The sequence below is a fragment of the Trichomycterus rosablanca genome, chromosome 3 (assembly GCF_030014385.1).
Source record: "Trichomycterus rosablanca isolate fTriRos1 chromosome 3, fTriRos1.hap1, whole genome shotgun sequence".
In the NCBI taxonomy this organism is placed as follows: domain Eukaryota; kingdom Metazoa; phylum Chordata; class Actinopteri; order Siluriformes; family Trichomycteridae; genus Trichomycterus; species Trichomycterus rosablanca.
Genome location: NC_085990.1, coordinates 46,629,229 through 46,642,929, shown reverse-complemented (window position 1 = coordinate 46,642,929; position 13,701 = coordinate 46,629,229). Strand labels below are relative to the sequence as shown.

Sequence of the window (13,701 nt, the reverse complement as noted above, 5' to 3'; positions counted from 1 at the left end):
AGTGTAAATGACCTTTGCCAAAGACATTGACACAGCCCCATACCATGACAGACCCTGGCTTTTGTTTGCTGATAATAGTCTGGATGGTCCTTTTCGTCTTTGGTCCGGAGCACACAACGTCCATTTTTTTCCCAAAAAAGACCTGGAATGCTGATTCATCTGACCACAATACACGTTTCCACTGTGTGATGGTCCATCCTAGATGCCTCAGAGCCCAGAGAAGTCGACACCGCTTCTGGACATGGTTAACATAAGGCTTCTTTTACGCACAGTAAAGTTTTAAGTGGCATTTGTGCATGTACAGTAACTCTGTATTGTGGTGCTATTCCTTTTGATTTCTTGAATGGTTTAATAATAATATGCACTGTAGAGGGAGAAATATGCAAATCCCTTACAATCTTTCTTTGAGGTACATTGTTTTTAAACATTTCGATAATTTTCTTGCGCATTTGTTATGAGATCCTCTGATCATCTTTGCTCATCAAAGACTCAGCCTTTCCTGGATGCTGCTTTTGTACCAATCCATGATTACAATCACCTGTTACCTGTTTGGAATCACATCTCATTACTAGCCTTAAATTGCCCCGTCCCAGATGTAAGGAACACTGCATTTTTAATTTATTTGTATTTTCCATACTCTCCCAACTTTTTCTGATTTGGGGTTGTATATGACATCACAAAAGTCTCTTCAAATCAAATCAAGGTTTATTTATTTATGTTTATTTATTACTCTTGTATGCTAACAGCCTATTGCTTCTTCTATCCCATCATGTTATTCTTTTTTACTCTTCTCAATAAAATTAATTGGGACCCCCCCTTGACTCATTAAGACCTCCTTTGGAACCTCTGTCCCACGGTCAAAACCACTGCTCACTTTTTTTGTTGCATGCAATAACTCCAGAGAAGTCTCTAACCTCCAGCCACCTTGAACAAGGTTTTATTCACTTATGTTTAAAATAAATATAGCTGTCTATAAAAATACAAATCATACCAGCTATAAACAGTTCCCTGAACAACACTCACCACTGGTAAATGCTGCTAAATTATTCACGGTTTGTTTTTGCATGTTGTGAACAGGTCTGATTCGACTGCAGGAGCTGATTATGGCTCCTTCCAGGTACAACATCAGGCTGAAGATCCGCCAGCTCCCTCTGGATAGTACCGACACCCGACCCCTGCTGAAGGAGATGAAGAGGAGCCGAGAGTTTCGGATCATCTTCGACTGTAGTCACACCATGGCTGCACAGATTCTGAAACAGGTAAGATCACTGTGGAGTATTGTGAGAAGTGCTGGGGGCAGAATGAAGATAAGTTATAATACATTTACATTTTTGGCATTTAGCAGACGCAAAGCGACTTACAGTACTGTGACAGTATACAGTCTAAGCAATTCAGGGTTAAGGGCCTAGCTCAAGGGCACAACAGCAGCAACCTGGAAGTGGTGGGGCTTAAATCCAGCAACCCTACTATGCAAGTTGATGTGTTAGAAGCAGGAAAATGGGCAAGTGTAAGGATTTGAGTGAGTTTGACAAGAGCCAAATTGTGATGGCTAGACGACTGGGTCAGAGCATCTCCAAAAAAACCTTGGGTCCTGCCATCCATGTGGATGTTACTTTGACACGTACCACTTACCTAAGCATTGTTGCAGACCATGTACACGCTTTCATGGAAAAGGTATTCCCTGATGGTTCTGGCCTCTTTCAGGAATGATTTGAGGAGCACAACAACGAGTTTGAGGTGTTGACTTGGCCTCTAAATTCCCCAGATCTTAATCCAATCAAGGATCTGTGGGATGAGCTGAACAAACAAGTCAGATCCATGGAGGCCCCACCTCACAACTTACATGAGTTAAAGGATCTGCTGCTAACATCTTGGTGCCAGATACCACAGCACACCTTCAGGGGTCTAGTGGAGTCCATGCCTCGACAGGTCAGGGCTGTTTTGGCAGCAAAAGTAGGACCAACACAATATTATGCCTGATTGGTGTCTGACAAATAAAGGCATTCTTCTTCTTCTAATCCTTGACCGATACGTCAATCCCTCTACAGTTACTTTAATGATCTTACACCTCATGCCGTTGTTTTATTACCAGTATGAAACCATGTAATTTCATTCATACACTTTATTTTATATACAAGTGGTTTTATAGGCCTGTCTGCCACCTGCCTCTTTCTATCAGCCTCACCTGAACTTCTGTTGCTACATGCATTCTCCTTCAGGCCATGTGGAAATTGGAAATGTGGCTGGACAGGAAGTCTGTCAAATCTGTCTGCAGGCCAAATCCCATATGGCATTAAAAAGTAGTGCACTATGTGTATGGAGAGAGAGGGAAGTGTCATGGTGGCTACGGTATCTGTAAGGACCTACTGTATATAGAAATATTACAGGAACGAGTACGATAAAAAACAGGTGGTTCAGGACTTACAGGAGTCTCAGAATGTAATGGATTTATGTTGGAGTGGTTTGCTAAACCTTTGGTTCGGAACAGATGGTGTAATTAAAGAAGAATGATTGTCACCCTGGGAAAAGCAGGCATTTCATTAAAGATTAAGTGAGTGAAGTGTTAGGAAGTGGATTTGCAGAATGAATAAAATGATTACTTTGTTTGATTATGGGACCTTATTACTGTGTAAGAGGCGACCCAATGACATTTTCTATCATAATACACTGATCAGCCATATCGTTAAAACCACCTCCTTGTTTCTACACTCACTGTCTATTTTATCAGCTCCACTTACCATATAGAAGCACTTTGTAGTTCTACAATAACTGACTGTAGTCCATCTGTTTCTCTACATAGTTTTTTAGCCTGATTTCACAAGACCACCACAGTGCAGGTATTATTTAGGTAGTGGATCATTCTCAGCACTGCAGTGACAGTAACATGGTGCTGGTTTGAGTGGATCAGACACAGCAATGCTGCTGGAGTTTTTAAATACAGTGTCCACTCACTGTCCTCTCTATTAGACACTCCTAACTAGTTGGTCCACCATGTAGATGTAAAGTCAGAGACGATCGCTCATCTATTGCTGCTGTTTGAGTTGGTCATCTTCTAGACCTTCATCAGTGGTCACAGGATGCTGCCCACGGGGCACTGTTGGCTGGATGTTTTTGGTTTGTGGACTTTTCTCAGTCTAGCAGTGACAGTGAGGTGTTTTAAACTCCATCAGCATTGCTGTTTCTGATCCACTCATACCAGCACAACACACACTAACACACCACCACCATGTCAGTGTCACTGCAGTGCTGAGAATGACCCACCACCCAAATAATACCTACTCTGTAGTGGTCCTGTGGGGGTCCTGACCATTGAAGAACAGCATGAAACAGGGCTAACAAAGCATTCAGAGAAACAGATGTAAGTTTTGTACAGTCAGTAATTGTAGAACTACAAAGTGCTTCTATATGGTAAGTGGAGCTGATAAAATGGACAGTGAGTGTAGAAACAAGGAAGTGGTTTTAATATTATGGCTGATCAGTGTATATTGGACATACTGATGGGAATAAGACTGGGTTGAATTTATCATGTTTAAATCTCTGACCTTTGAAGTGAATGTATCATCAGACTGTCAATATAGACAAAGTGTTGCACTGTTGTTTTATGTCCCTCTATTTTAAACACTGTTTTCTTTTGCCTGTTCGTTTCTATTGATTGTTCCTGACTGATACTGAGATGCTGACCTTTCTCATTGTCTTGTATTTTCAACTTTCCCTTGTTCCCTCTTTCTGCTCCCCCTCCTCCCGTTACCCTTTTCCCTGTGTGCTGCTCCAGGCTCAGATGATGGGAATGATGACGGAGTACTACCACTACATCTTCACCACTCTGGTAATGTATTACACTTGTTCAGGCAAATTGAATCTCATTTATTTTCACCCTGCCTCTGCCTTTTTTTGATAAATAGCTTTTAATTGCCAATGAAAAGCTTAACATTTCTACACTAATGTTTAAACTGGTGTGCTGTGACAAGTCAGTTAAACTATTAATGAGAAAAATAATTTTGTTATGATTTATTAAAACTATAGTATTGTTTACCCAGTACTGTATTCAGTCATGCAAAAATGTGTTAATTAATGTGTCAAGTAAACATGGGTCATGCCGCTCAGGTGGTGCAGTGGTAAAAACACACGCTAGCACACCAGAGCTGGGATCTCATATACATCATATTAAGTCTCAGCTCTGCCTGCCGGCTGGTCTGAGCGACCACATGAGCAACAATTGGCCTGTTGTTCATTTAGGGGTGGGGTATCGAGCCGGATATAGAGACTCTCTCATGACTGATGAACTACGACTTCTGCTGGCTGATTGATGGCGCCTGCACAGAGACGGGGAAAGAGTGCGGATCAGGGCGTTTCTCTCCATACACAGAGCTGGTCCACAGCTGATCTCATCTGGTGTAGGTGACAAAATGCATACTGCTGCTGCCCACGTGTCAGAGGGGTCGTGGGTTAGCTTCGTTCTCCTCAATCTGAGCCGGAACCGGCATTAGTGGAGAGGAAGCATATACATGAGTAAACATGGGTCAACACATCCTCAAAATGAAATATATAAATTTCTAAACAATGATTTACTAATGTATCAAGGTCCATTGTGGCATCAAGTGTAGCACCATACCTGCAATATTTAAAGAATGAACCCAATATGCAGGATGCTTAACAAAGATAGATCAATACTAAGCCACAGAGTAAAAAAAAAAAATAATAATACAAAAATAAGGTGTAGCAAAAACAGAAACTAATAAAGGTATCAAAAGAAATGCACAAAAACCACCCTCAGCCTGTAGCAGAGATGATGGACAGAATACTGAGCCAGAAAACCGGACCAGACTGAGCCCAGGATCACAGTTCCACAGACAAAAAGCCACTCTGAGGGGAGGACACAATGATTAATAGAGGAACTTTTTTATTAATATCAAATTAATGCTCAATGAGGCGCTGGCACTGTAAATTCAAGGAACCGACACTATGTTATTTGTGCCTCCATGTCTACTGTAAGCCATAATGGCATGTCAGGTGGGCATGATTCTGTAACTTATCCCCCTGCTAGTCTCTGTGGCAGGTGGGCCTTTTATTGTTATTTTTTTATATAATGTATTATTATTATTATTATTATTATTATTATTATTATTAATAACGGTATTATTATTATTAATATTATTATTTATGATTATTATTATTATTGTTTTGTTATTATTGTTGTTATTATTATTATTTTTGTATTATTATTATTTAGTTATTATTATTATTATTATTATTATCATTATTATTGTTTTGTTGTTATTATTACTGTATTATTATTGGGTTAAAGTCCCAGACTTGTTGTTACTTAAATCTAGCCATTAGAGGGAACACATATCAGAGCACCATTTATGCCAGCCCCAAGCCCAGATAATTTGAAGGGTTGTGTCAGGAAGGGCATCCGGCATTTAATCAAATATGTGGACGGGTCCTTACACAGCGTCGAGGACCCCACTCCCTTATAGTCCGATCTTTTCCCACCCATCAGTTGTGCCTGCTAGGGGCATCCAGATGACCGGTAGCAGAGCCGAGAGTTCAGAGTCCCAGTTCTGGTAATGTTCATTAATAATGCTAATACTAATAATAATAATAATAAGAAGAAGAAAAAGAATCTGATTTGATGATTAAATATGAAATGCCATTTGCTCTGAATAAATAAAATCCTGAATGAGTTTGAACATCAGTGTAATGGTGTCTTCAGTATCCCTGAGTAAACATCCACCCTGCTTAAGTCAACAACATACGTAGAAAAGCTTTAGCGAAGGCGACAGATTGTGACAGCCAATTGATTGTCACAAGAGGATTTAATGGAGGTAGAGATGCTTAAGCTATTAACCTAATGCTGGAGTGCCCTTTAAAATAAATTCCTCCCCAATGTTTACAGTTATACTGTCTGTCCTGAGTCAATAAATGCTAGTTCTGTTCCTCCTGTGTGGATCTGAGTGGGCTTTTAATGCATCTGATGTATTAAAGTGCCAAGCAGCAATATTTACAACCAGCTGTGTTACCCTGATTCAGGATCATTCAGTAAAACTGTCTATCCAAAGACATGCAGTCAGGTTAATCAGAGATGCAACATTGCTCTAATTATGAGTGTGTGTGTTTGTGTGTGTGTGTGTGTGTGTGTGTGTGTGTGTGTAAATGTGTGAGTGTGTGTTTGCCCTGTGATGGACTGGCGACTTGTCCAGGGTGTTTCATACTTATCGGTCAAAGATCTGGACCCACCCAGACTTTGAATAAGTTAAAGCAGTGGTAAAACAGACAATGAATAAATGTCTATCGATCTGTCTCTCCACCTAGTTTGAGCCACACCTATTGCTAACGTGTATAAAATCAATTATATAATACAGTATACATAACTAATATACAACCCCAAATCAGAAAAAAATTGGGACAGCTTGGAAAATGCAAATAAAATATAAAAAAATGCAGTGTTCCTTACATTTACTTTAACTTTTATTTGATTGCAGAAAGTTTAAACACAAGATATTTCATGTTTTATCTGCTCAACTTCATTTAAAATTTATATTTGTTAATAAACATCTATTCCTGCATTTTTAGGCCTGCAACACATTCCAAAAAAAGTTGGGACAGGGGAAATTTAGGGCTAATAATAAGGTGAAAAAACTAACAGTTGATTACAAAGATGTGTGAGAAAATTATTGAAATGTTTAAAAACAATGAACCTCAAAGAAAGATTGGAAGGGATTTGCATATTTCTCCCTCTACAGTGCATAATATCATTATACCATTCAAAGAACTGGGAGGAATTTCAGTGAGTAAAGACCAAGGGCACAAGCTTAAGCTGAGCACCTGTGATCTTTGATCCCTCAGACGGCACCGCATCAAGAACCGCCACTCAACAATAGCTGATATAACCACATGGGTGGGTCATCTTTTCCAGGGACGTCCATGCATTTTTCAACAAGAGGCATGGCTGCAGAAGAAGAGGGTACGGGTACTGGACTGGCCTGCCTGCAGTCCTGACCTGTCCCCAATAGAGAATGTGTGGAGAATTTTGAATCAAAAAATGCGACCCCGTACTGTTACACATCTTAAGACGTGTTTGCAGGAAGAATGGGACCAAATAAAAGCTGAAACACTAAATCACTTGGTCTCCTCGGTGCCAAAACGTCTTTTAAGTGTGGTGAAAAAGAATAGCAACATTATGAAGTGGTAAATGCTTTACCGTCCCAACTTTTTTTGAAATGTGCTGCAGGGGTGAAATGCAGGAATGAATGTTTATTAATAAATGAAATGAAGTTGACCAGATAAAACATGAAATATCTCAGGTTCATCCTGTCTGCAATGAAATAAAAGTCAGAGTAAATATAAGAAACTCTGTGTTTTTTTTTGTATTATTTGCATTTATAACAAGCTTTAGTGATTTTTCATAATTTTACAGCGTGTTGAAGAGAACAATTAAAAAAACAAAGAAATAAAGAAGAAGTTGTACATGTAGTAAATGGCATCATTTATTCCACAAAATGGTTTCACTTATTATTATAATGTTACGCCTAGTCTCAGTCTGTCAAAGCTAAGGCACAGGAAACGCACTGACAAGAAGAAGAATGATCTAACACACTCCGTACAGAACTTTGCGTGGGTTTGGGCACTGGCTTCATCACTCAAGCTAAGCGGCATGACAATGGCATTGTTCTGCCTTGTACAAGTCTTTGTTTACCGCAGTAAATCACTCATACTCCACAGCACAGGAGTAATGGTTTATAATAAGTTGTCAAGTGCTTTGTATTTGAGCACTATATGAGTTAAACACTAAATGACTGACTGACCGGCTCACGGACCAATTAGGTTTGGGCTGGTACCAAACATTGTGTATTTAGATCATAAAAACACGTTATTTTATTTTATGATGAATTTGACCTGAAATGACCTGAAAGAAGCACAATATCACATATAAAGGACTGGTATGAAAGATAAAATACTGTAAAACTATGCAAACAAATATATTTACTTAAGGCCGTTTTATTAACCCTTTTTCTCCCAATTTTTAGCGTAGCCAATCCCTTGCTGGGGATCACAACGGTGTCCGAAGTGGGTGTGTCTTGACTAACACACTCCCTCCGACGTATGCACAGTCCTACCAATTCCTTCTTATTCACCCATACTTCAGTGGATTTGCACGTGAGGTCGGCTTAGCGTACGGAGAGCCACACCCTGATTTCTGCGCTCCTCCACTTTTTGTACAGGCGCCCTGAGCAACCAAGGTCCTTACACAGTGTTGATAACCCAACCCCTTAGTCTGGTCTATTCCCACACAGCAGACTGGAGGCCAATTTTGTCTGCAGCCGACCGGTAGCAGAGCCGTGATTCGAACCCGGGAGTTCAGAATCTCAGCACTGGTGTGCACTTCTTATTATTATTTTCAAGACAAGACAATACTGGATGCAATGACTTCTTATAAATGTATAACAACACACGCTGACACCAGAGCTGGGATCTCGAATCCATCGTATCGAGTCTCAGCTCTGCCTGCAGGCTGGACTGAGCGGCCACATGAACAACGATTGGCCTGTTGTTCATATAGGGGCGGGGCATTAGGCCGGATAGGGACTCTTTCATAACTGATGCACTACGACCTCTGCTGGCTGATTGATGGCGCCTGCACAGAGGCGGGGAAAAGAGTGCAGATCAGGGTGTGTCTCTCCGTACTCAGAGCTGATCCGCAGCTGGTGTCCATCCTGAGAGTGTCTTTTATGGAATATCCCTGCTTGTTTAAATACAATCTGCATACATTATTATGCAATTGATTGGCTTCATAGTAGAAGAGTGCAGGTGCTAGAATGTCCTGCCTGCAGACCAGATCTGTTTTATACTGAAAGTTGGGCAGCACAGTGGCTCAGTGGATAGCACTGTCGCCTCACATCAAGAAGGTCCTGGGTTCGATCCCCAGGTGGGGCGGTCCGGGTCCTTTCCTCCGGGAGCTCCGGTTTCCTCCAACAGTCCAAAGACATGCAAGTGAGGTGAATTGGAGATACAAAACTGTTCAAGACTGTGTTCGATATAACCTTGTGAACTGATGAATCTTGTGTAATAAGTAACTACCGTTCCTGTCATTAATGTAACCAAAGTGTAAAACATGACATTAAAATCCTAATAAACAAACAACGCTGAAAGCATGTGGTGCATTATGAAGTATTATACCAGGCATGGATAGGACACATTTTGCTTTTACACCTTCAGCAACTGCTCAAGTATGGAATAATTTTAAGAGATCAGAACATTTTTAGGATTAAATGATGTAACAGGGGGTAAACATGCCCCTATCTGAACTCTTTAAAGTTTGTAGAAGCCATCAAATTTCACCAAGTGCTTTATTACATGCACATATCGTTTACCTAAATTATTATTCTATAAGCTGCACCTACCAAACAGAAGAACTTAGTGAATCTGAAATTACTGACAGCAGCCCATCTGTTGCTCTGTACACTTTTACCATCTGTGTGGAAGGAGCATCTGACTTAGTAGAGCATGAAAAGTCATCAGAGTTGTTTTCAGAACTAATAGCATCTCGTTATTCTCTGAAATTATTATTATTATTATTTTACTTCTTTTCTTGGGGACACTTGCCCCCGAGAGAGCGTTTTAGCCTGAGGTGAGTGTTAAGGCTGTATCGTCTAAAAACAATATAACTCTGTTTGCCATTTAAACTAATGAGACTACAATATGAATCTTGTTTATATGCATAGTTGCAGTGATAAATTTTATATAGCTTATATAATTTCATATTTTAGTGCGAGAGAATTGTCTCTAAAACTATCCTGCTGTAACTTTCTAGGCTTTTACGTCAGAACTTTTTTAATTTCATTTTCAAAATACTATTACTTTGTTGATGGAATGAGAACTGGCACAAATGCAATCTACTATAAAATGTTTGAATACTGTATCAATTTCAGACATTTTGAAGGCACCACACAGCTTAGTATTTTATTATTTGCGGGGTATGGCAGGGTAAAAAAAAAAGCAACAGCTACATAGAAATGGATTGAATCTCAGATCAAATATAGAGTGATTTGTCTTGATGTTTCTTGAGTATTGATTTTTATTAAACATTATAATAAAAACCCAGTTTCCAGGAATGTTAGGATATTTGGTAAAAAGCTTTTAATGTACTTGCAACGATTAGTGTCCTCAGTTTCCAAAATATTCCAAAAGAAGTTTAACTAATACGTACTTCTGTCTCAGATTTTTGAGTGTGTTGCACACATCAAATTCTAAACAAGTCACATTATTATGACCACTTCCTACTTTCGACGGCGGCCGTCTGCACATTCACCGATCAGCCATAACATTAAAACACACACTGTTCATTTTATCAGCTCCACTTACCATATAGAAGCACTTTGAAGTTCTACAATTACTAACTGTAGTCCATCTATTTCTCTACATACTATTTTAGCCTGCTTTCACCCTGTTCTGTCAGGACCCCCACAGGACCACCACAGAGCAGGTATTATTTAAGTGGTGGATGATTCTCAGCACTGCAGTGACAATGACATGGTGGTGGTTTGTTAGTGTGTGTTGTGCTGGCAGCGCTGCTGGAGTTTTAAAACACCTCACTGTCCCTGCTGGACTGAGAATAGTCCACCAATCAAAAATATATCCAGCCAACAGCGCCCGTGGGCAGCGTCCTGTGACCACTGATGAAGGTCTAGAAGATGACCAACTCAAACAGCAGCAGTAGATGAGCGATCGTCTCTGACTTTACATCTACAAGGTGGACCAACTAGGTAGGAGTGTCTAATAGAGTGGACAGGGAGTGGACAAGGTATTTAAAAACTCCAGCAGCGCTGCTGTGTCTGATCCACTCATACCAGCACAACACACACTAACACACCACCACCATGTCAGTGTCACTGCAGTGCTGAGAATGATCCACCACCCAAATAATACCTGCACTGTTGTGGTCCTGTGGGGGTCCTGACCATTGAAGAACAGCATGAAAGGGGGCTAAAAAGTATGTAGAGAAACAGATGGACTACATTCAGTAGTTGTAGAACTACAAAGTGCTTCTATATGGTAAGTGGAGCTGATAAAATGGACAGTGAGTGTAGAAACAAGGAGGTGGTTTTAATGTTATGGCTGATCGGTTTATAACTAGATATTCTCAGTCAATACAGTATTCTTATTAAAATCAGTCGTTAAAGTGCATTTTTGCTGAATGCTCAGAATGTCCTTGCGAATGCGGCCGTACTTCTCTTGCATCTGATTAATCCCACAATTAATTTAGATTCATTTACACCTGATTGCAGCTCTACTTTTTCACACCGGCGGTTTCATTGCCAAAGGTTTAGTTTCACGTCATTGGTTCGGGATGTGAAATTCCAGTCCTTTATTGTGTTCTTTGAAAAAGGCATTGAATGTGAAGACACAGTGATCCGTTTCAGTGTCAGGGCTGCATTCAGTATCAGGTGGCATGCTTTTCTGACTGGCTACACTGAACAAGAGCAATGAACACAGGATTATTGAGGAAATAACTGTTTCAATCAGCTATAGAGAGGCTGACGGCTGCCTCCGAAATCATACGCTGAGGTGTGCACGTCCTGTATCTCCTTCTCTAAAGCCTAGAAACTCAAAAGCATTATCCTCACCCTCCTTTATTTCCCCTCTGTCTACCCTTTTCACCTTTTCCTGATCTTTGCTTCCGTTAGAAAACTAACAGACATGCTCTTTCTTTCCTCTTTTTTTTAGGATCTTATGGCTATCAATCTGGAGCCTTACCGATTCTGTGGTGTTAATATGACCGGCTTCCGCATCCTGAATGTGGATAATCCCCAGGTGGCTTCTGTTGTGGAGAAATGGTCTACAGAAAAACATATCACACCAAAACCTGATTCTGGTCTTCTGGAAGGAATCATGACGGTATTCTTCATTTATTTATTTATTTTGTTTTTTTCTTCTTCATTGCCTTTCCTCTAAATCAGTGCTGATGTGAAGTATTGGAGAATAATACATGCAAACACAAAACAAATCATCTAAATTTCTTCACTGATTACTCTTAAAATGTTGTATAATTATTTTAGGTATTATAATGAACAAACAATTGTAAATGTCAGTAATTTTTTTTATATATATTTATTAAACACTTTCATTTACTCTTTGCTTTATTTATTGATTGATTGATTGATTTAACAGACATTTCCATCCCCATGGAAAGGTTGATTATAGTTGTATAATAATTGTATATTGTATAATAGTGGAAATATATTTATTTATTTATTTATTTTACATTATTGTATAATGTATAATAGTGAAATTTAATTAATTAATCAATTAATTTATTTATTTATTTATTTAACAGATATTTCCATTCCCATGGAAAAGTTGATTATAGTTGTATATTGTATAATAGTGAAAATGTATTTATTTATTTATTTTTATTTATATACAGATATTTAAATTTCCATGGAAATGTTGATTATAGTTGTATAAAAGTTGTACAGCTGTATAATGTATTTTATTTATTTATTTATTTATTTATTAAATATTTCCATTCCAATGGAAAGGTTAATTATAGTTGTATAATAGTTGTGTAATTGTATAATGTATAAAAGTAAAAATTTATTTATTTAATTATTTATTTATTTATTATACATTATTGTATTATGTGTAATAGTGAATATTTATTTATTTATTTATTTATTTATTTATTTATTTATTTATTTATTTATTTATTTATTTATTTATTTATTTATTTATTCATTTATTTATTTATTCATTCATTCATTCATTCATTCATTTATTCATTCATTCAACAGATATTTCCATTCCCAGGGAAAGGTTGATTATAGTTGTACAATATTTGTATAATTGTATAATGTATAATAGTGAATATTTATTTATTTATTCATTTATTTATTTATCACATATTTCCTTTTCCATGGAAAGGTTGATTGTAGTTGTTTAAAAGTTGTATAATGTATAATAGTGAAAATCTATCTATCTATCTATCTATCTATCTATCTATCTATCTATCTATCTATCTATCTATCTATCTATCTATCTATCTATCTATCTATAAATAAAGTATCTATCTATCTATCTATCTATCTATCTATCTATCTATCTATCTATCTATCTATCTATCTATCTATCTATCTATCTATCTATCTATCTATCTATCTATCCATCCATCCATCCATCCATCCATCCATCCATCCATCCATCCATCCATCCATCCATCCATCATCTATCCATCCATCCATCCATCCATCCCACCAACCACACCACACAGATTATCACACACTTACCTGTTCACTTAAACCTAGGGTAAATATTAAACAGCCATTTCAGCTATTTTAAATAGATAACATGCACAACTCATGATTAAGAGGGACCAGAGGCAAGAATCCAAGTCCAAGAATCCAAATACAACTATATTGTCCCCTAAATCTTAACTTATAAAATAGACATTCCTGTAATAAACAATATTAAAAAACACACAGTTGTACTGTACATAAAAAAAAACACATCACATTTCAGTACAGTACGTGTGCTGTACCATTTCCTTATTTTTATATAAATGTATCTACCATATACAACAATAACGCTCATATTTCTCTATTATTTCCTTCTTTATTGTTTATCTCTTTACTGTTGTATTTTGTAGGTGTAATTGCACGAAAGAAAGAATACTTTACTGAGCCGAATTCCTTCTTCTCTCTC

At 38.1% G+C, this 13,701-nt stretch overlaps 1 protein-coding gene across 1 annotated transcript in view; it reads left to right on the top strand.

Annotated features, from left to right (window-relative positions):
• grik3 (glutamate ionotropic receptor kainate type subunit 3) overlaps positions 1-13,701 on the top strand; it is a 128,669-nt gene that overhangs the window by 39,366 nt on the left and 75,602 nt on the right. The window contains exons 5-7 of the mRNA XM_062992314.1: positions 1,078-1,259; positions 3,773-3,826; positions 11,728-11,898. Coding sequence (XP_062848384.1) covers positions 1,078-1,259; positions 3,773-3,826; positions 11,728-11,898 — 407 coding nt within the window. The remainder of the gene's footprint in view (positions 1-1,077; positions 1,260-3,772; positions 3,827-11,727; positions 11,899-13,701) is intronic.